General features: G+C 35.9%; 1 protein-coding gene across 10 annotated transcripts in view; it reads left to right on the top strand.

Annotated features, from left to right (window-relative positions):
* The window catches only part of MFSD8 (major facilitator superfamily domain containing 8), a 50,773-nt gene that overhangs the window by 2,868 nt on the left and 21,407 nt on the right, over positions 1-26,498 (top strand). For 7 of the 10 annotated variants that reach the window (XR_014243881.1, XR_014243882.1, XR_014243883.1 and 4 more), the window contains exons 2-8: positions 6,242-6,333; positions 11,399-11,442; positions 16,769-17,009; positions 17,858-17,971; positions 20,115-20,259; positions 20,981-21,036; positions 24,524-24,632. Coding sequence is in view for 7 of the 10 variants with exons in the window: in XM_082389779.1 (XP_082245905.1) it covers positions 6,242-6,333; positions 11,399-11,442; positions 16,769-17,009; positions 17,858-17,971; positions 20,115-20,259; positions 20,981-21,036; positions 24,524-24,632 (801 nt within the window). In the remaining 3 variants the exon portion in view is untranslated. Of the gene's footprint in view, positions 1-6,241; positions 6,334-10,403; positions 10,518-11,398; positions 11,443-16,768; positions 17,010-17,857; positions 17,972-19,978; positions 20,039-20,114; positions 20,260-20,980; positions 21,037-24,523; positions 24,633-26,498 lie in introns of those variants that run through there. The other 3 variants (XM_082389774.1, XM_082389777.1, XM_082389778.1) reach the window with 3 other exon arrangements.

Genomic DNA, 26,498 nt, shown 5'->3' with positions numbered 1-26,498 from the left:
TGTAGTAATGAAATTTAAAATGTAATAATAAATGAGTACAATTTTTTTTAATACAAGTCTAATAATGAGAGGAATAGAATTCTTGTTGTGGGGAGAGTTGGCATTTTGTTTAATTGGAGCTCAAAGTTAATGTTTTCTGTCATGAAATTGATCACAAATATTCATCTGTAAAAACGATTCTTAGCTCATGGGCTACACAAAAACAGGTGGTAGGCCAGATTTGGCCTATTAGACTGTAGTTTGCTGATCCCTCTCTTAGAATATCCTGAAGTATTATAGGTGCTTAAAATTTTTCTTTGCAATGTTAGCCTAGTCTCTGTAAAACAAATATTACTAGAACTTATGGTTGTATACAAGATACTTTTATAGAACATTCTCAGTTTATTTCTGTCTTTTAATTTCTATAACTTTTACACCATTACACTATTTTGTCAGTGACCACACACTGCTTTCTCTTATCCTCTTTCAATATGGGTTCTTTTTTGCTGTTCAGTAGTTCACAGATGCTCTCTTTGGTAAAAGTACAATTTTATTTTTCCCTTCAGTAAATCCATGTGTATTCCTCATAGTTTTTAAGTCGCAACTTTGATAAACATGCTATCATTTGAGGTATAGTTTGTAATGAAAATTTTGGACAGGACAAAACCCTTTAGCATTGCAACTTTACTTGAAGGAGAATCTCAAATGGAGAACTAATACCAGAATACAGCAATGATAATAGAAAGGAATCAAAATGTTAAACAAATCACGTTGGAATGTAATAAAAATGGTAACTTGATTGAAGGACAGTTATATTCTCCTATGTTCCTACTATCTCCAACAAGGAAGAAAGATACATTTCTTCACCAAAGTTATACTTTTTTTTTTTTTTTTTAATTTTTTGGCTGCGTTGGAGCTTCATTGCTGCGCCTGGGCTTTCTCTAGTTGTGGAGAGCGTGGGCTACTCTTCATTGCGGTGCGCAGGCTTCTTATTGCAGTGGCTTCTCTTGTTGCAGAGCATGGGCTCTAGGCACGCGGGCTTCAGTAGTTTCAGCACGCAGGCTCAGTAGTTGTGGCACATGGGCTTAGTTGCTCCACGGCATGTGGAATCTTCCCGGACCAGTGATCGAACCTGTGTCCCCTGCATTGGCAGGCGGATTCTTAACCACTGCACCACCAGGGAAGTCCCAGTTATACTTTTTGAATTAAAAAGAAGGAAAAGTAGGCTTCCCTGGTGGTGCAGTGCTTAAGAATCCACCTGCCAATGCAGGGGACACAAGTTCAATCCCTGGCCTGGGAAGATCCTACATGCCGTGGAGCAACTAAGCCCGTGCGCCACAACTACTGAGCCTGAGCTCTAGAGCCCGCAAGCCACAACTACTGAGCCTAGGTGCCACAACTACTGAAGCCTGCGCTCCTAGAGCCCGTGCTCCGCAACAAGAGAAGCCACAACAATGAGAAGCCCGAGCACCGCAACAAAGAGTAGCCCCCACCTCACTGCAACTAGAGAAAGCCTGCACACAGCAACAAAGACCAACACAGCCAAAAATAAATAAATAAATAAATAGATAGATAAATAAATTTATTTAAAAAAAAGGAAATGTAAAATTTTTGTTTTGAAGCATTTTAAATCCGTAGAAAAATTGAAAAAACAGTGCAATAAATACCTGATTACCCTGTCATTGTTAGCCTTTTCCACACTGCTGAAATCTTTCTACACACACACACACACATACACACACACAACCACCCCTCTTTTGCCAGACTACCCAAAAGTAGGTTGCAGACATTATGGCACTTTATCCTAAATATTTTAGTCTGCAGCCTGCATCTCCCCAAAACATAGACATTCTTTTACACAGCTATGTCACTGTTACCACAGCTAGAAATACATTACTAATTCAAAATATCATGCACTATACAGTCTATACTCATATTTTTCCAGTTGTTCCAAAAATGTACTCTACAGCTATTCTTTTTTAAACAGGATCTGATTAATGTTCAAGCATTGATCCTTATGTCTTTTTAGACTCCTCCAACCTAAAACTGTCCCCTGACCTTCTCTTTTTGTTCTTACTAACACTGAATCCTCTGACAAGTCTAGATTAGTTTTCTGTTTTCTTTGGAACATCTCACGTTCTGAATTTGTGGACCATTTCTGGGTAGATCCTGGTCAAACATTTCTGGCAAGAAAATTCCATGGCTTATGTTGAGAACGTCCCAGTGTGTTATGTCAGGAGGCATTGGCTGCCAGGCCATCCCACTGTCGGGAATGCCACGCTTGACTACTTGGTTAAGAGGGTGACTGTTATATCTCTCAATTATAAAGGCTCATTTTCCATTTTCTGATTAGTGGATCGACAAAAGAGTGATACTTTGAGGACTTTTGACCTTCCAACCAGTTATTTTAGGATTCACTGATGATCTCTGCTTTCATGCATTATTACATGGAGAGTAAATGGTGATTTTCTATCATCCCTTCAATATTTAATAGCTGTCATTAAAAGAAGAAAGATTTTTGACTGACCTTCAAGTCAAAGTCACTCAAACAATTTTATTATATATATTTTTTCAGAATCAAATTATTTACTTCTCTTAGTTCCATAACTTAGATAAGATATGAGCAAATTGGTTATTTGAAAATGTTCAGGCTTATTTTAGTGATAGTTCTTATTCGTGACTATCAGTTAGATTTCCGATCTCCAGAAAATAATAATGAGTTCATTAAAACTATAATAGTAACCCAGTTAAAGTGATACCAGAATTCAGTGCTGTGGGATTGAATGGTGTATACCTTTTGCTGATATGTAATAATAGTAAGTCCCCTACATACGAACGAGTTCCATTCTGAGAGAGCGTTCGTAAGTCCCTAGATACCCAACTAACACAATCGGCTATGTAGTATTGTACTGTAATAGGTTTATAATACTTTTCACACAAAATAACACAGAAAAAACAAACAAACACAAAAAATAAAACATTTTTAATCTTACAGTACAGTACCTTGAAAAGTACAGTAGTACAGTACAACAGCTAGCATACAGGGACTGGCATCGAGTGAACAGGCAAGAAGAGTTACTGACTGGAGGTGGGAGAGGAGGTGGGAGATGGCAGAGCTGAAGGATTGTTAGCAATAGGAGACGGAGGGCAAGCTGCAATTTCACTCACACCTGACATTGATGGCACAGGTTCTGGTTCCTTGCTGGATTCAATTCTATCTACCACCTTGAAAAAAACGATCCAATGATGTTTGGGTAGTAGCTCTTTTTTTCTCATCATGGATGACATGGTAGCACTGGATTGCATTCTGAACGGCTGCTGCAACCTTCATGTAACGTTCTACGTTCAGGTCCTGTCCCTCACAAACTAACAGTGCCTCCTCAAATAAAGAAAATCCCCTTGCCATTTCCTGCTATGTGAATCTCTTCGGTTCTTCAGTTACTTCTCCTTTCTCTTGTCTCTCTTCGTCCTTTCTCTGGGTCTCCAGTTTCACCAGGTCTTCATTAGTAAGCTCCTCGTGTTGCACAGCAAGGAGTTCGATGAAGTCGTCCTCTTGCAGATCTAGCTCTGGCTTCTCGCTGAGGGTCACTAAGTTGCTGAAGACCTCTTTGGACTCCTCATCCACCTTCTCAAATCCATGAAAATCATGAACAAACTGCGGGCAAAGTTTCTTCCAAACCCCATTCATGGTGACGGCCGTAACCTCACGCCAAGCAAAGTCCATGTTTTTTATGGCCTTGTAGATGTTATAGTCCTCGCAAAATTGTCGCAAGGTTGTTCCTGATTCGTCAGTCGCCTTTACTGCCTGACTAAAAGTGTAACGTAAATAATATTTCTTGAAAGTGGCTGTAATTCCCTGGTCCATAAGTTGGATGAGAGACATAGTACTTGGTGGCAGATGCACTACTTTGATGTTAGGATGAAAGTCGTTCATGAATGGGGGGTGGTCTGGAGCATTATCGAGCAGCAAAAGAATGTTGAATGGGACGTCCTTCTCCAAACAATATTTCTCTACCTCCGGGATAAAGTGGTGGAAAAACCAATCCTGGAAAATGGCCTATGTAACCCGGGCTTTGGGGTTACTCTTCCACACAACAGGAAGAGAGCCCTTGGCTATGTTTTTAAGGGCTCTTGGGTTCTCTGAATGATAAACTAAGAGAGGCTTCAGCTTCATATCGCCGGAAGCATTGCCACCAGACAACAGAGCCTATCCTTTGCTGCTCTATAGCCTGCCATCGACTTTTCCTCCTTACTGATGTAACTTTGGTCTGGCATCCTCTTCCAGTACAGTCCTCTCTCATCCACAATAAGAAGCTGCTTGGGTGAATACGTGCCTTCATCAATAATTTCTCAAAGCGTTTCAGGAAATTCCCAGGCAGCTACAGTATCTGCACTCGCTGCCTCGCCACTTACTTTTACGTTGTGAAGCTTGGCTGTAGCATTGAACTGATGAAACCAGCCATGGCTGGCCTTAAAAGGTGCGCCCTTTGATTCTTCACCGTGTTTCTTCTTCAATTCTTCATAAAGGCTTTTGGCTTCCTCTTGAATCAGCATTAAGCTGAGTGGGACTCAACACTGATACTGATCCTGCATCCACACCCTGAGAACTTTCTCCATCTCCATCGTTTTTCCACGCTTCTTTGATATTATTGTCGACATCACTGGCACATCAGACTTCATGTGTTCCATGATCTCGTCCATGTTCTTAGAATCGTGCTGATGGTTGAACGATTCATGTTATAAGAATGAGCGACGTCTACCATCTTTTTGCCTCGCTCCACTCTCTCAGTTATTTTCACTTTTGTTTCCATCGTTATCACTTGGCACTTCTTAGCAGTACCAGACACATCACCGCTGCTTTCATGCTTGCTTCTGGACATCCTGGGCTTGAAATAAAGATACTGTACTACTGTACTCTATACAGTACTGTACCGTAAAGTACACAAAAGCACAACCACTTGTAGAGGATGCACACGTGTGACCATGTTTGCCAGACACGTGAACTAACTTATGTGATTGGACATGCAAATGAATGTTTGCATCTTTGAAAGTTTGCAACTTGAAGGTTCGTATGTAGGGGACTTCCTGTATCTGCATTATGTATTCCAAATTTCAATATATTGATTTGCAAATACGAGCATCTGGGGTTCTGCTATTTTTCAGGTATGCGACATTACAGTCTGTTTTTGTGGAACAGCATATACAGTGTTAAGCGCTTCATGTATATTATATCAGGAACTAATATATCTGGCACATAATAGATCTAATAAATGTTATTTCTCTTCTTCATTCCCTCTCTAACATTCCCAGTCACATCACATTTAAAAAAAAAAAGTTTCTTTTTTGAAGACTAACAGTTCTAAGTCTATTTTAGAAAATAATGTTGGAAGATAAGATGGCATTTTGTCTGTTGTGCTCGTCTTAATTATTTGAAAACATAATGCTTATATTAGGGTAAATTTGTTAACTCTTTTTGTGTGCATATGTGAAAATGTAATGGGTACACATGCTAATGTTATCACCTGACAGAGGTAGGCTACGTGGTTAACATACTTGCCCTTAATCCAGGTCAAGGGTGATAGTGAAAGATCAACCCAGTCTGGAGGGGCCTTGGTCTCTCTTTGGTCCAGTAACAGAGCTTGTCTGGTAACCTGTGTTGGAGCAAAGGCAGATGTTTCAGGAGGCCCCAGGGCTACGAATGTCTTAGGTCACATCAAACCTTCCTGGTGTCACTTTTATATTAATTTTGCTGAAAGTACCCAACTAAAATAGCTTCCTACAGCAAAGTTAATTCGCTGTCATCAAGTAGAGCATGTCATAATGATGACAGTTATTATCCTTTAATAGTTACTAGTTGTATATCCCACCTGTAGGAGATCTAATGGTTGTAGCTAGTTTATTTTATTTATTTTGATATACTTTATTCATTTTGTCAGTTTAGCAAATTTAAACATGCTTGATTCATAAGTTTATAGCATGCCAACAATAGCAAAATAATTGGTTCACTAAATGTTTTCCCTTTTTAAGCTGCCTCATGTCTCCCAAGTTTCTATGCACAGTGATCCATAAATATAATCCATGGAAATTAAAAGATATAATACTTATTTATAGATGAATTAGTATAGTAAAAACCAATATTAGTAAATTATACCTCTATCATATAATTTTCATGACTTTAGGAGAGAGAAAATAAAATTGTGCCACAGAAAGATTTGCATGTACTGAGATAACTTTATACTACTTTTTTCTTCTTTATACCTAGAGAATGGGATATTATAGAAACTGAGGAGCATTATAAGAGCCGATGGAGATCTATTAGGATTCTGTATCTTACTATGTTTCTTAGCAGTGTAGGTAAGTATTAGAAATTATACATAATTTTAAAAATTTAGATAAAATATCATATTTTAATGTCATTTAATTAAAAATTATTTTTTTATTGTGGTAAAAACCACATAACATAAAATGTACCATCTTAACCATTTCTAAGATCAGAGGTGTTAAATATCTCTACATGGTTGTATAACCAATCTCCAGAACTTTTTTATCTTGCAAAATTGAAACTCTATACCCATTAATCAACAACTCATTTCCCCTTCCCTCAGCCACCGTTAACCGTCATTTTGCTTTCTGTTTCTATGAACTTGACTACTCTAGATAGTTCATATAAATGAAATCATACAGTATTTTTAATTTTGTGACTAGTTTATTTCATTTAGCGTGATGTCCTCAAGGTTCATCCATGTTGTAGCATGTGTCAGAATTTCCTTCCTTTTTAAGGCTGAATAATAGTCTGTTGTATAAATTCTAGGAGAGGGAAAACTTTTCGTTTACTTTCTTAGGTTTTATAGCTAAGAAAGTAAAGGAAAGGTTTTTAATTTGGGGCCTGCAAATTAAACTGACAAAAGGCAGATCAGGGGCTTCCCTGGTGGCGCAGTGGTTGAGAATCTGCCTGCCTATGCAGGGGACACGGGTTCGAGCCCTGGTCTGGGAGGATCCCACATGCCGCAGAGCAGCTGGACCTGTGAGCCATAATTACTGAGCCTGCGCGTCTGGAGCCTGTGCTCCGCAACAAGAGAGGCCGCGACAGTGAGAGGCCCGCGCACCGCGATGAAGAGTGGCCCCCGCTCACCGCAACTAGGGAAAGCCCTCGCACAGAAACGAAGACCCAACACAGCTAAAAATAAAGTAAATAAATTTATTTTTTTAAAAAAAGGCAGATCAACAGGAGAAAAGCATAAAAATTTATTTGATGTTAGTATTTTTATGTGACATACGGGGCTTCATAGAAAAGTGAAAACCCCAAAGAAAGGGTTAGACTCAGCGACTTATATACTATTTTAACAAAGGTCTCTAATTGTGGAGAGGTGACTAGACAAAGAAAAGGGGTTGGCTTTCTAGGAATGGTAAATTGTGGGAAAGTGAGTAGGAAATACATGGGGGAAACTAATGGGGGATGAGGGTTATTTGAGTAAGGTTTGTTTGTGCAGACTCATCTCAGCATTCATGCTCCATCTCCAGTGATAAGAATGTTTTCTTCTTCTGGGTACTGGAAGAGTACATTTCTCAGGGGAAATTTATGCCCAGTTTTTAGGCAGAAAGGGGGAAGACAGAAAGCCCTTCTGTGTCTGCTGTTTGTTAGTTGCCTTCAGCTCAAAATAATCAATATGCCGAAGCAGCATATTTTGGGGTAGCATGTTCTGATCCCCTTCAGTATATACCACATTTTGTTTATCCATTTATCTGTTGATGAACATTTGGGTTGATTCCATATCTTGTTTCTTACAAATAGCTGCTGTGAACATGGGTGTGCAAATATCTCTTTAACATCCTGCTTTCAGTTCTTTTGGGTATATATCCAGAAGTGGAATTGCTATATCATATGATAATTCTATTTTTAATTTTTTGAGGAACTGCTATACTTTTTTCCATAGCTGCTGCTGCATTTTACATTCCCATCAACAGTCAGGGTTCAAATTTTTCCACATCTTCACCAACTCTTATTTTATGTTTATTTGACATTAGTCGTTCTAATGGGGTAGTAGCTCATTGTGATTTTGATTTGTATCTCCTTGATGATTACTCACGTTAGGCATCTTTTCACGTGCATATTGACTATCTGTATATCTTCTTTGGAGAAATGTCTGTTCAAGTCCTTTGCCCATTTTTTAAATAAGGTTGTTTTTTGTTGTTGTTGAGTTGTAGGAGTTCTTTATATATTCTGAATATTAATCCCTGATCAGATATATGATTTGCAAATATTTTCAACCATTCCGTGACTCTTTTTTTCACTCTGCTGATTGTGCCCTTTGATTCACAGAAGTATTAAATTTTGATGTAGTTTAATGTATTTGCTTTTTTCTTTTGTTGCCTGTGAACCTCATTTAACTTTTATATTGACACATACCAATAGTAAAGTCCAAGAATATTAATCTGTATAGCTTGATTATTTTAACCTATTAACATTATTTCTGAAAATATATTTACTGAAAAAGTTAACCTTTATGAGGAAAAAAATTTTAATATTAAGAACTGTAATTATGTTAAAAATGGTAAGGAATGAAAATATATAGGAATTCTCAATACTGTGATAGTTTATAAAGGAATGTTTTAGGGAATCAATTTTTTTTCCAAGCGTGGACTCTAAGTCTGTAGGTAATAATTTTACAAATGGTTTCTTTCCCTGACATGGATTTAGTGAAGGTCATTTGACTAAGTTGTTTTCCATATCCTTTCTATTTATCCCAGGTCACCCTCTTGTTCTCTCTCTCTTGCCAGTCTTCTTTATGATTCAACATTGAGTAAAAATAGATTTTAAATAAAGCTAAAACTAAAGAAAAGTACAAAATAAAGGATATTTTCAACATTTTTTTGGATTGTATATCTATTATTATGCTTTCCACAAATATCAGGAAAAAATGTTGATTCAAATTGGCTTGAACAGTAATTTGTATTTTCTTATAAGATATCCATAGTGGGACAACTCCAGGTGAAATTCACTGGCTCTGCTTCTGAATAAGTTTTTTGGTTTTGCTCTCTTCTGCATATTGCCTTCATTCTTAGGCTATAGGAGGGATGCAGCAGCAGTTCCACGTGTCACATCCTTCCACAGTAATTTTTATTGATTGAAAGGGACTTATTTTTTAAACCTCCAAAGAGATGAGGGGTCCTTTCTTAGAGGTCCCAAAGTAGACCTCCCCTTATTTCTCACTGGTCAGAATTGGGTTACCTGTTAATTTCTAAACCCATCATCAGCTGGGATAGTGAGATCTAATCAGGATCTACCCTCTGGAATTTGGGGTGGACACAGTGTCCTCTAAAGCCTGTGGCTTTGTGGAGGAGTGATGGATACCTCAATACAACCAGGATTCTATCAGAGAGGAGGAAGGGGGCAAATGAATGTTGTTTAGGTAACAGTATCTGCAACAGATTGTTTTTTTATTTAAAGCACTTCTAATTTTTGTACTCACTTATCTAAAATATAAGTAATAATTTCAAATTTAACAGCAAAAAATTTTTTAACTTTAGATTTTAATTGGCATGTGAAACATTTTACCTGTTCACAGGTTTCTTGATTGTGAGATAGTAGTCTTATTTTCAAACATTAATTGATTCTTTTCATCAAGTCAATGTGTTAATTCAAAATACACTAAGATGAAACTAATAATTAAATTATTTTTTAAAACAGACTTTTAAAAAGGAATGTAGTACTGATACTGCTACAACATAGATGAACCTTGAAAGCATTATGCAAAGAAAGAAGCCAGACACAAAAAACCACATATTATGTGATTCTATTCATATGAAAGTCCAGAATAGGAAAATCTATAGAGACAGAAAGTAGATTAGTGGTTGCTTAGGGCTGTTGGGGAAATGATAGAGGATAGCAGAGTATAGCTAAAGGGTCCAGGGTTTCTTTTTTTTTTTTTTAAAGTTATACAATTTTTATTTATTTATTTATTTATTTATTTATTTATTTATTTATTTATTTATTTATTTATTTATGGCTGTGTTGGGTCTTCGTTTCTTTGCGAAGGCTTTCTCCAGTTGCGGCAAGCGGGGGCCACCCCTCATCGCGGTGCGCGGGCCTCTCATTATCGCGGCCTCCCTTGTTGCGGAGCACAGGCTCCAGACGCGCAGGCTCAGCAATTGTGGCTCACGGGCCCAGTCGCTCTGCAGCATGTGGTATCTTCCCAGACCAGGGCTCGAACCCGTGTCCCCTGCATTGGCAGGCAGATTCTCAACCACTGCGCCACCAGGGAAGCCCCCAGGGTTTCTTTTTGAGGTGACTAAAATTTTCTAAAATTGACTGTAGTCATGGTTGCACATATCTGGCACGCTAAGAACCATTGAATTGTACACTTTAAATGGGTGAATTCATTGTGAATTATATCTTAATAGAGCTGTTTTTTTTTTTTAAATAGCTTTGATAGAATTGTGATTGGATGTGCCTAATATTTAAAATCGACAAATAACATTGGAGTTTATCATTACAGTTCTCAAGCAATAAAAGCTAGCAGAGATAATTTTCTTTTAAGGTATGCCCATCTTGAGAAATTCTGGTTCTTTATAGCCACTGCTCCCTTTAAAGATCATTTTCCTTCTTCTTAATCCTCCCTACAGTGAATTATCTCTCCCAAACAACACAGATTAGAAGTCTAGGAATTCCTCTGTAACAAAGTAGCCTTACCGCCATTCATTTCTGCTATAAAAACTTAACAAAGCTCTCAGTAATTTTCTTTTCTTTTTTTTTTTTTTTTAAATAAATGTATTTATTTATTTATTTTTGGCTGCATTGGGTCTTCGTTGCTGTGCGTGGGCTTTCTCTAGTTGCGGTGCGTGGGCTTTCTCTAGTTGCAGTGAGCAGGGGCTACTCTTCGTTGCAGTGCACGGGCTTCTCATTGCAGTGGCTTCTCGTTGCAGAGCATGGGCTCTAGGTGCACAGGCTTCAGTAGTTGTGGCATGCGGGCTCAGTGGTTGTGGCTCGTGGGCTGTAGAGCGCAGGCTCAGTAGTTGTGGCGCACGGGCTTAGTTGCTCCACGTCATGTGGGATCCTCCCAGACCAGGACTCGAACCCGTGACCCCTGCGTTGGCAGGCGGATTCTTAACCACTGCGCCACCAGGGAAGTTCCAGTAATTTTCATTTACAGTAAAGACACGTGAATAAGGAGAAATAGGCCCTCTGCTTTTATTATGTTAATTATGGTGAGGGACTATAATTATATATATGTTTTCCAGCCTTTAATATTTATTTTCCTTCTGATAAATAAAACTCCATTGCTTAATAAATTAGACATTTGTGGTCATAAATTTGTAAATTCAGAATGATGTTTTAAAATCCATGCTATAGTTCAAAAATTTGTATCTATAGTGATGAAATTATTATTAAGTATGAATAACAGAATTTGCCTCTTCACAGGATTTTCTATTGTGATAATGTCAATATGGCCATATCTCCAAAAGGTTTGTGCACTTTATTCGTCTCTTAAGTAGCTGTAGTAGTAATAACTCTTATGTAGTTAAGAGTTTTCTAGAGAGTCTCTTTGGTATTCTGATTTAATCTTTACTAAAATAACTTGAGATAGTAATTCTTCAAAAGAGGCTTATAAGTAAGGTGACCGTATGCTTTATTGTGCAAACCAGAGCACTCTTGAAGTGAAAAGAGTGCTTTAGCAGGAAAATAGGATTATATCCAATCGCAGGCAAATGTAGATGTATGGTCACCTGCTTATTAGCCACTTTCCCATCCCATCCATACCCCTTCCCTAATAAAAAGGAAACTAAGCTAGACATAGTCTGAATTCCTAAAATGTATAAATGATATTGCTATGGGATAATTTCATGCTTGCTGATAGAATTAATTTGGGTTGTCAGAGGACATTGTGAAAAGAATAGACAATATATGTATTTTGATGCTGTGGTTACTACATGGGAAGGAGGGAGTGACAAGAAGATGCAAGTTTGGTGGGTACTCTGACATCAATTGATCATCAGTTGATGATCAAGTCCTGTCAATTCTACCTTTTTAAAAAATATATTTGACATATAACTGTCAGTTCTGTCTTAAAATTCCAGTAATGAATTTATTAAAAATCAGTATTTAAGTTGGAGACATAATTAATCTATAATAATATTTCAGTTAAGGTTCTTGAAGGAGTTCCTCTGTGCTTCCTAACTCCTCTTCACTCCTTAACCTGCTACAATCTGATTAACTCCTCTGCTACCCTGCAACTGCTCTTGATGAGGTCTCCAATGACTTAATCGCTCACCAAATAGTAGATACTTTTCAGTCCTTACTTTAGGTGACATTTGGGTACTGTTTGACATTGTTGTCCTCTCTTTGCTTCTTGAAACTCTCTCTTAGCTTCCATGACATTACTCTTAACTCTTTATTCTTAAATTATTTTGTGTATTTTTCTCTATCAACTTGCCCCTTATATTTTGGTTTTCTCCAGAAGAGAGAGAGTGTGTGTGTGTGTGTGTGTGTGTGTGTGTGTGTGTGTGTGTGTGTGTGTGTTTCAGCCTAGATCCTGAGCCTTGGCCAATATTAGATCTATAGCCAGTAATTTATTATATGATGTACTTGGATGAACCTAAGGTCCTCAGATCTTTACACTTTTTCCTCCTTTTTTTTCTGGAGTGCTTTCCTTCCCTCCATCTCTCCTTTCCTCTGCCATTCCCTTCCTCCCTTCTTCTCCACTAGTTTTTATTAATTCTTCAAGGCTTTGCTCCAATGTCACCTCCTCTGAAAAGCCTTTTCTTACTGTCCCTCACCCCAGTTTGCATTAGAAGGTTTTCCTATGTGCTTCCATATCCCTTTATCATTAATACTTATCATTGAGTGTTGTAACAGTGTGTTACAGAGAGTTTACCTAACTTCTCTACAAAATTGTTAGAATGGTTGGATGGCTTCAACAAAAATAGTAGACACATTTGATGAATATTTAGGGTTTAAAAATTATACCTATTATATAAGAAATTTATTGACATCTTATATTTCATTTTAGATTTTTTAGTTTTTACAATTTTTAACTTAAAAATGCTATTTTGTTATGCTATCTTTTAAAAGAAATATAGGAAAAAAATACACATTTTACTTTTTAGTGATCTAGTGCCATGTTTTCACTGCCATTTTGAAAATTAATTTAAACTAATTAAAAATTTATTTTACATGAAATCATTACTCATGACACTAAAAATTCTTTCCATACTGGCAGAATTATTAGAATTGGAACAGAATATTTAACAATTCTGGAGCAATATCTTCTGTGCTAAAATATGTATTTCCATGTATCAAAACTCTTGATTTCTATGATCCCTGTATCTAGTTTGTTTAACCTCAAAATTCTCAAAAGAAAGGTATTTACAAAATTAGGTCTACTCAGCATAATAAGTTGAATTTTGAAAAGGTACACTCCTTTCTCCAGATATTTGCAATCTCTTCAAAGGGAAATTTATTGAGAGCACACGAACACATCACTAGTTCTTTGGCAATACAAGCATAACATTTTCACCAAAAACCTTGTGAGTTAATTTTCTCAAGTTATTTCAGAATAATATTGATAGCTTATTGTGTGCCAGGCACAATACTAAATCTTTCATCTAAATCATCTTTTGATCTTCATAACAACTCTGTGACGTGGTCATTATCACTCCTGTTTAACAGATAAAGAAACTCAGGCTAGAGAAGTTAGGTAGCTTGCCCAAGATTCACACAGCTAGAAAATGGCAGAATCAAGCCTATCTGAAACCAAAATCTGACTCTACAGTTCTATGTTACCCACTGCCTTAAGATTTTTCATTCTTTTTTTAAAATTTTATTTATTTATTTTATTGAAGTATAGTTGATTTACAATGTTTTAGGTATATAGCAAAGTGATTCAGTTATACACACACACACACACACATATTCTTTTTCAGATTCGTTTCCATTATAGGTTTTTACAAGCTACTGAATATAGTAGGTCCTATACAGTAGGTCCTTGCTGTTTATCAAAATTTTCATTTTTAATTTAAGGCTACTATCTCTTTTACAATAATATGTTACCAAATATTACTTAGCTTAAAAGTCATCTGTGAGAAAGATAAAAAGCTAGGCCAAAACCACCCCTCTAAAACCCCCAAACAGTAAGTTATCTGTCTGAAAGGAATTTGGCACTGCTGTGAATCTCTGACTTGTGCTTCTGGCCCTGGCTGATAGACAGCTATCAGCCCAGTGATTCTGTAGCCTGTGTTGCCCAGAGTTGTGATTGATTTCCAGGAAAACTCATATTCTTAAACCCAGATTTTGAATTGGAATGATAGGTTATCTATAGGCCTAGGGACATAGTGGGACTACTCATGCATGTTACAATAAAATATAATAATAAAACTGACATATCAGTAAAAACAAAATACTAAGAAATATTAATTTTTTATGTATAGGTAACATTCATTTAGTGCATACTATAGGCAGACATGGCCCGAGGCACTATACATGTCTTGGCTTAAATAATTCTCATAACAACTCTGTGAAGTTACCCTCATTTGACAGATAAAGAATTAAAGCATGCTGGTTTCTTTCCTCAGCTACTCAAAAATGCAGGATTTTTCAGAATCAAATAAGTAGAACCTGGTTTGGAAACTCCTTGATGGCAAGAACTGTGTTTATTCAATTTGTATTCATATTGCCTCGCTCAGGTTTTGTCGCAGAGAACGCCTTAATGACTGTTAATTGGCTGAATAAGCAATAATCTATAAGTAAATAGTTGAGGAGGCTTGGAACACATCTCAGCTCCCATAGCAAAGCATTAAGATTTCTAGAACTTTGACTTTGTCAGTATTATTAACATGTTTAGAGAAGAATGTTTCGAAATTCAGTACTACGCACTGTGGGCTTTTTTTTTTTTTAAAAGAAGAGACAGATCTAACTTTTACTGAAGTGTGCAAAACCAAACAAGTTTACAGATAATTACCATACAATATGAGTGGGTAAGAGTCTAAGAGCATGATGTGTGAGTGTGTGTGCGTGTTCACAGGGGAGAGAGAGCTAGAGGGAGAGGGAGAGAGGCCGAGAGAGACAGAGAAGGAGTGGGGGCCGAGGGAGAGAGAGACGTACACACAGACTGACACAGACAGACAGACATGGGGGTTAGGGAGATGTTGCTGATCCAGACTGAAGAGATCCTGGAAGATCTCCCCAAAGCAGTTACATCTGAGCTGAGTTTGGAAGGCCTACAGAAACTGGCCACCAGAGGAGCAGTCAGGGCCAGGGAGTAGGAGTTTGGAAAGGCATTCCTGATGGAAGGGGCAGTAGAGGAACCTGTGCAAAGGCCTGGAAGCAAAGAGCTTGACTCATTTTGGAAACTTCAAAAAGTTCTGTGTGGCTGGAAGTTAGAATTGGGGGGAGGGAGCACGCAGAGAGACGAAGTTAGAGAGGAAAGTCAGTGGCCAGCTTGTGAGCTAGTTTTACATAATAAGTAGTTTAGATTTTATCCTGAAAACAATATGATAGAGATCATTAGAGGCGGCCAGAGGACTGGAAACAACATGCTGTTATTACTATAAGAGAGAGAGAAACACACAGGAGCACAGATAACAGTTCAATTACTGAACTGATACCTTCTGTTGTAGTATAGAACCTGTATCTTCCAAACCATTTTACTTTCCTGTTAAAATTCCAGCAGAATTCTAGAAGATTCCACTTTTCCAGTCATTGTAAAGAATAGTATCCAATAAAAATAGCAAATGTTGTTAAAATTGTTAGAGCCATCTTCAAGAGTCAGCTCACTTCTGTCCATGAAACAGACACTTGACTATTATGATCAATTGATATCCTGAGAAGACACTTTTATCCTTTTGCTTTCAAACCACTAGACACTTAATATTAAATTGTTTTCATTGCTTTTTTGAAAATTAATTTTTAAATTTATATGACATGAAGTCATTATACTTATTCACTCTTATTTCTCATCCCACACAAACAGAAATGTACCTAAATATCTTCATTTTAAGCTTTTAAAAAATATCTTTGGAAAAGAAAAGGCCATGGTTTTCCTTATTAAGTTGTCCTACCACTTAACCTATATATGTTTAAACTTATGTCCTAAAATTTAATGGCTCTTATTTTTCCAAATTATTATATAACCTACCATATTTTTAAAAACCCAATCTGTTGATTTATTCCATAGTCCCTTTTGTAAGCTAAAATTTTCTGTTTTCTGAAAGTATTTTCTGAGTTGTAATCATTTGGTTTTTCCCTCAGTATTAATGATATATAAATCCTCTTTGGTAGAATCCTGGATTGTCTATGCTGAAAGGAAGAATTAGTAGTAGGTTTAATGAGAGAAATTTTATTATTGTCTTTAAGCGTTTGATTATTGTGCCCAGTTAAAAAAAATAGATTCACAGTGCTAATGGTTGTTTAGTTTATAGAGTAGCGTAAGGTAAATAATTATATTTACTTTACAAGAATTAAAGAATGGCATATTATTTTTATGATGTTATTGTTAGGTATATAATGTGATTTTTTTTAACAAGATTTTTATGACAGAATTTCTGTAATTGTTCTAAAAGATGAAGTTTCTTAAACATTTTTCCTTGTGCATAGTGAATTGCTAACACATTTAATTGTAATGTCAGAAGTTTGAATTCCTTACTGTAAGTAATGATGTTATAAAACTTATGTGTTAGAATTATTGTTTTTATTTTTTTAATAAGAAATGTTACATGGTCAGAAAAAATGTATTTAGATTTTTTACTTTACTTTTCTCGGATAACAATTCTTAAAGCATTGTACTTTTTTCTGCAGATTGATCAGACTGCCGATGCAAGTTTTTTGGGCTGGGTTATTGCTTCTTTTAGCCTTGGCCAAATGGTAGCTTCACCTATATTTGGTTTGTGGTCTAACTATCGACCAAGAAAAGAACCTCTTACAGTTTCCATTTTCATTTCGGTGGCAGCCAACTGCCTCTATGCATATGTCCAGGTTCCAGCTTCTCATAATAAATACTACATGTTGGTTGCTCGTGGATTGGTGGGATTTGGAGCAGGTAATATGCATGCATGTATATTTTTGGTTGTGTTGGACTCACATTCATCCTGACATTTATGGCCTTCTCTCACCTAGGGTCACCTCTTCTCAATCTCCTATACGACATTCAACATACAGATGTCTCATTGCAAATATCTTTCCTATCATTTTGCCTTTGCTAATGATGTTCCCATTACCTATAGCTTCTCTCTTCTGTTCCCATGATTCTTCATCCTTCAAGATTCAGTTCAAGTTCCACATCTTCCATGAAGCTTTCTTAGGCTACACTACCACTTCTCCAACATGTCTCTGGCATTTGCTTATATACTGTTTTGCACTGTTTTCATCCCTTATCACCAACTAGCTAGTAAACTTAGTGTAATTAGAGACAATTTATGACTTTTGAAAATATTCCCTAGCCCCTAGCAGAGTCTCTTCAACATAAATGCTAAGCAAATTTTTTTGACTTAAATTTTTAGGATTTCTTTTTATAAACATGCAGAGTGTGTAGCATATTTCTTTTAAAATAGTGTAGCAATTAGTAGTACTCCATTCACTCAATGCTTTCTCGGTATTTAATGATGAAAAAGTTTAAGTTTCCTGTATGCCATTTTTTCATTCATTCACATCTTTAACTGTGTTTTCATTTTACTAAAAGTAATATCTTCCATTAATTGATACATTTGTTCACTATACATGCCTTGTATAATCATAAAGAGGAAGCAGTAACTATGTTGTAGGTTAATATTTCTTCTTCTGTATAGAGCCAGAAGTTGAATTAAGTTGAATTAACTTAATTAATTAAGTTGAATTTTTATAAACTGGAGAATATTTTCTTTTACTTTGTATTATTGTGTCTTTTCTTAGGAAATGTAGCTGTTATTAGATCATATATTGCTGGTGCTACCTCTCTTCAGGAAAGAACAAGTTCCATGGCAAACACAAGTGCATGTCAAGCATTAGGTTTTATTCTAGGTCCAGGTAGGTGTTCTTCACTTATCATTACTTGGATTTGAATTGGGAAAACTTTTGAGGTTCAAATGTTAGATGCAATTCAAGTATAAAACCTCATGGCTGAAGGCAAAGGGAGGGAAACTGATATTTTTTGATCTAGCAGTGAGGCTAGGCTCTTTATATGTGTTAACTCATGTTCCCTAAATTAAATGTTATTAGTCCCACTGTACAGATTAACACAAAGGCATAGAGAATCTAAGTAAATTATCCAGGGTCACCCTGATAGTAAATGGGAAATATGAGATTCAAACTTCACTGTCTGATTCCAAAGTATACATTCTGTCAGATAATCATTTAGCTTAACATCTCAGCAAGAGTTTGCTTTTTTTTTCCTGTTTATGAGAAACAAAATTCTTTTAATGGAAGGATTTGAGGAAAGTTATAGGAGGTTTTTTCCCCTTTTGCCTTTTGCCCATACCTTTAAGGCTTTTCTAAGGTCGAAGAAAATGAAAGTTTAAAAAAGATTTACTAGTCTCTTCTTCTTTCCAAGCTTTCATACTTTAATGAATATAAAAATATATTAATGAGATTTAATATTTCCCTAAGGCCAATTAATTTTCTGCTAAATGAGTAGAGAAATTAATTTTTTATGCCTAGCATAACTTTGAAAAGCCATATAATTGGCCCATGCTTTTAATATTACAGTTATAAATAGCATCAATTTGAATCCAACTCAGTTTACTTCATCATTAACACCCCAACCTCCAGTTTCCATTACTTCCATTACTTCCCTTCAACAGAAGAAAGCCTAATTCATCATTCACCAAAATCTAGTATTTTGGTTCAGTGTTCTGGAATAAAATATAAGCAGAAATCTAGAAAAACTGAACCTATTGCCTTATTATATACATGAGGGCATAGTCTGGGTCTTTTTAAACTTACCACTCTACCCTCAGTTTCTAGCACAGTACCTGGTGTAGGCTTAGGTTCTCAGTAAATATTTTGGCCATCTAAAAAGCATTTTAAAGATTACTCACGGGGCTTCCCTGGTGGTGCAGTGGTTAAGAATCTGCCTGCCAATGCAGGGGACACGGGTTTGAGCCCTGGTCTGGGAAGATCCCACATGCTGCAGAGCAACTAAGCCCGTGTGCCACAACTACTGAAGCCCGTGCACCTAGAGCCTGCGAGCCACAACTACTGAAGCCTGCGCCCCTGGAGCCCGTGCTCCTCAACAAGAGAAGCCACCTCAATGAGAAGCCCGCGCTCGCCTCACCTAGAGAAAGCCCGCGCGCAGCAATGAAGACCCAACGCAGCAAAAAATAAATAAATAAGTAAATAAAATTTAAAAAAAAAGATTATTCACTAAAACATTTTGTATTAAAGATGAGTAAATGTAGGCCTGAAAAGATTAGATGACTTTTCCAATAATAACCACATCAATAAGCACAAACATTTATTGACTGCTTACTATATGCTAGATGCTGTTCTAAGTGCTTTAGGTGCAGTATTTTACTTAATCCTCACCCTAAGGTTGCATGTAAAGTCCTGGCAGAACCAGATATAGAATCTAAATCAGGAGAGCAAACCAATACTTACCCAATCTGATTTTTGCCACAGATCCAAATTGAAAATGATATTAAATATATATAATTTAAGTACCATATACACAGTAATATTTTAAAATATTGAGTTAAAATGTGACAGTTTCTTATAATGAAATTGATTAAACTTTAATAATTTACTTATGGAAGAAATTATATAATTTAAATTTTGTACAGAGATGTATTTTAAAAAAAGAAAATACTGACAAGTTATGTTAGGTATAATCCCTTGTGAATGCCTGTACGTCAGTGCTTCTCACCCATTTTTTATGTTATTGTCCCCCTAAGGAGGCTTTTTAGGCATTTCTTTCCTAATCACTCCATCCCATGAAATTTTAATACCACAGATCTCTATTGTATGTGTTTTATGTACTGTATGCATATCTGTGCTTTATACAGAAAAAGAGTAAATGTTTTGCCTCTGCCCACCAAGAACCAATTTTCTTGCCCCTGATGCAGATGGATGATTCCATATATTACTTCCAATTCTATGGTAAATATTTCTCACGTTTATTTTAGCCTGTGCCTCCCATATAATAATTAATCTGTATACATTTTATTTTAATAAGTTTTTCAGACTTGTTTTGCACTCATTGGAGAAAAGGGCGTGACATGGGATACCATTAAGCTGCAGATAAACATGTACACAGCACCAGTTTTACTTGGCGCCTTCCTGGGAATTTTAAATATTATTCTGATTCTTACTGTATTAAGGTAATTAGATAGAAATGATAAAACTACTCTTGTAGATTGTGAAATTAAATAAGCATTATCATTGTTGGAGAATAATTATTTCTATGATGTCTTTATTTGGTTTTTGATGTCTAGTTGTGTTCATATTTTCTGATCAGCTAATGCATGTGGTACTGATAACTAAAATAATAGATGATGAATAAGAACAGATTATAAGGTCTTTAAAGATTCAAGGTTTGGTCTTGGTTTACTAATGATAGGTTTCTACGTAGGGGAAATGGCATGAAAGCAACATTTTAAGTAGATTAACGATTAGGTTCAACCTTAGATACAAAAGTTACTCGTAATGTATATCTCTTATCTTTTATATATTAGAAAAAATTTTATAAAACTACAGAAGTTTTGTTACTTTATATTTCTTTGGAGTGTTTTATCCAAGAGTCCAAAATGTTTATAACTCATGTTAAAAATCATTGGAAAACTTCAAATACTGATTAAGGCAGCTCATGTGTGGTTTTGGATGAATTGAGGCTTTTTTTCATTTTATATGATAATATAATAATAATTGTAACTTGTATTTTGAAAATTTTATTGGTTATATATCATAATAATTTCATTACTCAGAAGACAGTAAAAGAAACTATACCAGAATGTGAAAAAATAGAAAGCTAGTAATAAATTTAAACTATTATCTGTTATACTAAGCCTTTCATGGATACAATATTTATGTTTTTCTTTTAAGAGAACATCGTGTGGATGACTCAGGACGACAGTGTAAAAATATTAATTTTGAAGAAGGTACTATTAATCTGTTTGACTAAATTACTATAATATTACGAAGTGTTTCTAATGATTCTATCTCTTTGATATTCACTTGAATTTTGTCTCTGAGGACAATACAATGGGTAATTGGGGAAGATCTTCAAAGTTGAAAGTTAGCTAAGTTGATTTTTTTTAAAGGCATGCCTATATCAGTGATTTGGTGTGCACAATTGGTAAGGTTAAAACTATTGCTAAAAATCACTTCATCTTGTTTTCAAAAAGCCAGTATCCTAAAATCCTTGAGATCTTTGGAATGATTTCAGTATTATTGCTACCAAATATATCTTTCTGTTTCAAGTATTTCTTTATTCACTTAATCATGGGAGTAAGTAGGGTTTCTCTTTTGTATTTTTATTCTTTTGGTATACTCTACAAATGCACATTTTCATCCTTCAGATCTTTCTCTGACTCATAAATAGGTACCCAGTCTGGTAAGTAGGTATATTTTACTAAATAAACCATTATTTAAGTACTCCTAGTTATGTCCTCCTTGGGGATTATCCCCCCATGCAAAAGAATGCCATTTAGTCCTTGCCCTCAAGGAGTTTATAAAGTTTTGGAAAAGGCACTGTTAATTTTACCAAGTTCTTTGATAGACATTTTATTTAATTTTTACAACAAAACTGGTGGAAGGGAAAGTTAAAAGTAGTCGGAGAGCAGAGTGCTGAGGAGCTATAGCAAATTTTGAACAAAGGAGAAGTATGACGATAGTCAGATTGCAAGTGAGGCTAATCCAGATATGTAAAGGCCTGAACTACAGCAGTAACTGAGAATGGAGAAGGGATGAGATATGAGCTTTTGAAGAAAAAAAAAAAAGAAGATTCTGACAGATTGGATAGGGAATATTAAGGAATGGAGGGGGTTGTTGAAGATGTCTGCTGAGTTTTGATTCTAAATAATTGAAAGAATGAGAGAAGAAGAATTTAAGAAGGGACACTGGCTGAAAAGATAAGATGATTTCAATTTGGTTCAAGCCAAATATAATGCTACCCTAGAATAACTAAAAAATTCCAGAGGCATCTGTAATTTTGGCAGTAGGGATCAAAGCTAGAGATAGAAATTTGGGAATCATCTAGTGAAAAACACTACAGCAACAAAGAGAGAGTGAGAGAAAGGAGGAAAGGAAGGGGTAGATGAATCAAGTGTGGCAAAATATTGTTGAATCTAGGGCACAGATGGATAAGGATGTGTTTGAAAGTTTTCAAAATTAAAAGAAAGAACAAAAGAAAGAATGAGTGGTGAGGAAGTGCCAGCAGTGGGTATAAGCTACTCTTTTGAAAAGGTGTAAGATAGGATGCTAACTTAAAGGACCTATCTCTCTACGTCTTTAAGGGTAAAGAGAATGAGCAAGTTAAAGAGGGTGAGGTTGAGGGGCTGAGAGAGGGAAGATACACAAGAAATCTTTCATAAGTTGAAGGGGATAACCATATAGATCCTTGCTTTATTGACTAATATGCTTAGAAAGCACCTGGGAACCTTGTTAAAGTGCAGAGTCTGTTTCAGTAGGCCTGGGGAGGGCGAATCTACATTTATAACAAGCTCCCATGGGAACTGATGCTGCTGGTCTGTGAACCACACTTTGAGTAGCAAAGACATACAGCTACATTGTCCAGTGTGGTAGCCACTAGTCACATTTGGCTGTTTAAACTTAATTACATTTAAGAAATTCCTCATTCTCACTATCTCACTAGCTACACTTTTTTTTTTTTTTTTTTTTGGCTGTGTGGCGTGGCTTGCAGGATCTTAGTTCCCTGACCAGGGATTGAACCCGGGCCACATCAGTGAAAGCGCCGAGTCCTAGCCACCGGACCTCCAGGGAACTCCCACACTAGCTACATGTCAAGTGCTTAGTTAATGGGTATATGTGACTAGCAGCCAGCTGTCCTGGACAGTAGAGAGAAAGCATTTCCATCACGTCAGAGTTCTATTGGACAGCACTGCTCTAAAACACAAATGAGAGTTTAAAACGGAGAGATCTGTTTCCTTTCATAAGATTTCTAGGTCCTTCAAAATAATTTTTATAAAACAAAGATCATTTTTAAATTTCAGTAAATGTTTAGATAAAACATATCAAGTTGTTCCTATTATTAAAGGTGTTATCATGGGATAGGATTTAATTTCCAATTACACAGTTTTTTAATCAATATGTAGTGTTTTCTTAAAATTCTTATAATTAGGATACCTAGTCAGTTCCCACAGTTTAGGATGCAACATTTCTGAGTCTCCCCACTAAAGCTAGCACTGGTTGGAGGCTGCAGAAAACTAACCACATATGAAGTAAACTCCAGTCTAACTTGGGGCAATGTTGATATTTGATTCAAAGGAGTAAAGACTGGCTTCTAGGTGGTGATTGAGAATCAGGGAGGTCTATCCAAAATAATTCAAGGCCCACAGGGACCAGAGTCTACCCCAGAAAAGGAACTGGACAAAGGTGTGACTGGTTTTCTTTGTGTGAAAGGGAGGTCATAACCCTATGTCGAGTGTCCAAGGTGCTTAATTGCCCCCAAGTATAGCAGACTATTTTCAAATCTCACTTACTAGTGGAGGAAGAACTCCTCCTCAGGTATCCTGAGATATAAAGGCAGGCACTATAATGAAAAAATTACAGACATTTACTGTGTCTTAGGAAAATTACCCCCTGCCCCCACTTCTGCTACACATGCACTTAAAGATAACATACATTCTTGTATTACTTGCCTGGTTTACTCTGAATAAGTGAGTAAATTATAAAGTAGCATGATGGATATGTATACATACATGTATCAATATATGGCTTCACATTTCTCAGTTACATCAGATATAGCTTATATTGAGTGTGTTACTTAACTATATAGTTCAAGATAAGTGAATATCTTAACTCATTTGCCTTCCTAATTTATAAAACCACCATCAAATCTTGGTAGTTCTTTGCAAAAAATATAAATGATAACGTAAGGACTTAAAAAAATTGTGGCTAAAAAATAAGGATATTTACTAATATTTACTAATAGAAATTCAAAATATATATCCATTGAGGTGAATCATAGAACTGAGAACTTATTTAATAAACTATTTGAGGTCTTCATGAAATACGTGTAAATTTAAAATTTAGGTAAGGTAGAAAAAAATCTGCAACTGAAATTTAAAGCAAATTTAGTATTTAGTATGAGATCATTTTATAGAATTCTATGGACATACATTTCTGTTTTTGGTTGAGAGACGCCAAATAGAAAATCTGAGTATTTCCTGTAGGTAACAGAATTGAAGTGTATGTCCTGGGAAGAAAATTCACTTTAATTTTAAATGCCATTTAAAAGTTATTTCTGTTATGTAAATTGTTAACTTTTAAATTGCTTTGAAAGCCTAAAAAAATGATTTTAAATGTTTAGTCATTGAATTTGCTACATATAATTTTTACACTATTTTAGTGTCATAAGAAAAATTAGTTGTGTAGGTAATATAATTTTTCTTCTGTTTACTACAGCAAGTACAGATGAAGTTCAGGTCCCCCAAGGAAATATTGATCAAGTTGCTGTTGTGGCCACCAATGTTCTGTTTTTTGTGATTCTGTTTATCTTTGCCCTTTTTGAAACGTAAGTTTTTTTCTGTTTTCATCTAAATCTGATTGTGTGAGTAACCTATATTTCTTAATGCAATATTAATCAGGAATATAGATGTTCTCAAAAACCTTATGTAAGGCGTATTTTTCTTATGATGTAAAAAGCATATATAAATTTTTTGCCTTTTAACTTGAATGTAGTTAATTCTCTGCCTGTAATCTTACTGCCTTATCTTCCTTCCTTACAAGGGAGTCTGATTCACTGGTCTTTCTCCCTTTCCTCTGAGTTTTATGATAAATATACTTATAAAACTTTGTGTATTAATTTAATTTACTTTAAGCTATATAGCTCCCTACATATGTATGTTGGGTTCAGTCTAGAAATTTTAACTCTGTTTAAGCCCTGATCCTGAAAAAACCTAGTATATTACAGAATCTCTGCCTTGTATGGGCTTTGTTGACCATTAGTTATCATATGGCTTTTTTTTTTTTTTAATTGGAGTATAGTTGCTTTACAGTATTGTGTTAGTTTTTGCTGTACAACGAAGTGAATCAGCTATATGTATACATATATACATATATATGGGGCCTCCCTCCCACTTCCCCCACAATTCCACCCACCTAGGTCATCACAGAGCATCGAGCTGAGCTCCCTGTGCTATATACAGCAGGTTCCACTAGCTATCTATTTTACACATGGTAGCGTATATATGTCAATCCTAATCTCCCAGTTCATCCCACCCTCCCCTTCCCCACCATGTCCACATATCCATTCTCTACATCTGCGTCTCTATTCCTGCCCTGAAAATAGGTGCATCTGTACCATTTTTCTAGATTCCACATACATGCGTTAATATACGATATTTGTTTTTCTCTTTCTGACTTACTTCACTCTGTATGACAGACTCTAGGTCCATCCACATCTCTACAAATGACCCAATTTTGTTCCTTTTTATGGCTGGGTAATATTCCATTGTATATATATACCACATCTTCTTTATCCTTTCATCTGTTGATGGACATTTAGGTTGTTTCCATGTCCTGGCTATTGTAAATAGTGCTGCAGTGAACACTGGGGTACATGTGTCTCTTTGAATTATGGTTTTCTCCAGATATATGCCCAGGAGTGGGACTGCAGTGTCATATGGTAGCTCTATTTTTAGTTTCTTAATGAACATCCATACAGTTCTCCATAGTGGCTGTAACAATTTACATTCCCACCAACAGTGCAAGAGGGTTCCCTTTTCTCCACACTCTCTCCAGCATTTATTGTTTGTAGATTTTTTGATGATGGCCATTCTGACCAGTGTGAGATGATACCTCATTGTAGTTTTGAGTTGCATTTCTCTAATGATGAGTGATGTTGAGCATCTTTTCAAGTGCCTCTTGGCCATCTGTATATCTTCTTTGGAGAAATGTCTATTTAGATCTTCTGCCCATGTTTTGATTGAGTTGTTTTTTTTTTTTTTTTGATATTGAGCTGCATGAGTTGTTTGTATATTTTGGAGATTAATCCCTTGTTGGTTGTCACTTTGTTTGCAAATATTTTCTCCCATTCCATGGGTTGTCTTTTCATTTTGTTTATGGTTTCCTTTGCTGTGCAAAACCTTTTAAGTTTAATTAGGTCTCATTTGTTTATTTTTGTTTTTATTTTCATTACTCTAGGAGGTGGATCCAAAAAGATATTGCTGTGATTTATGTCAGAGAGTGTTCTGTCCATGTTTTCCTCTAAGAATTTTATAGTGTCTGGTCTTATATTTAGGTATTTAATCCATTTTGAGTTTATTTTTGTGTATAGTGTCAGAAAATGTTCTAATTTCATTCTTTTACATGTAGAGGTCCTGTTTACCCAGCACCACTTATTGAAGAGACTGTCTTTTCGCCCTTGTATATTCTTGCC

Source organism: Balaenoptera borealis (genome assembly GCF_965194805.1).
Source record: "Balaenoptera borealis genome assembly, chromosome: 4".
Classification (NCBI taxonomy): domain Eukaryota; kingdom Metazoa; phylum Chordata; class Mammalia; order Artiodactyla; family Balaenopteridae; genus Balaenoptera; species Balaenoptera borealis.
The sequence above is the reverse complement of the archived record's forward strand: the minus strand, read 5'-3'. Positions and strand labels throughout refer to the sequence as shown.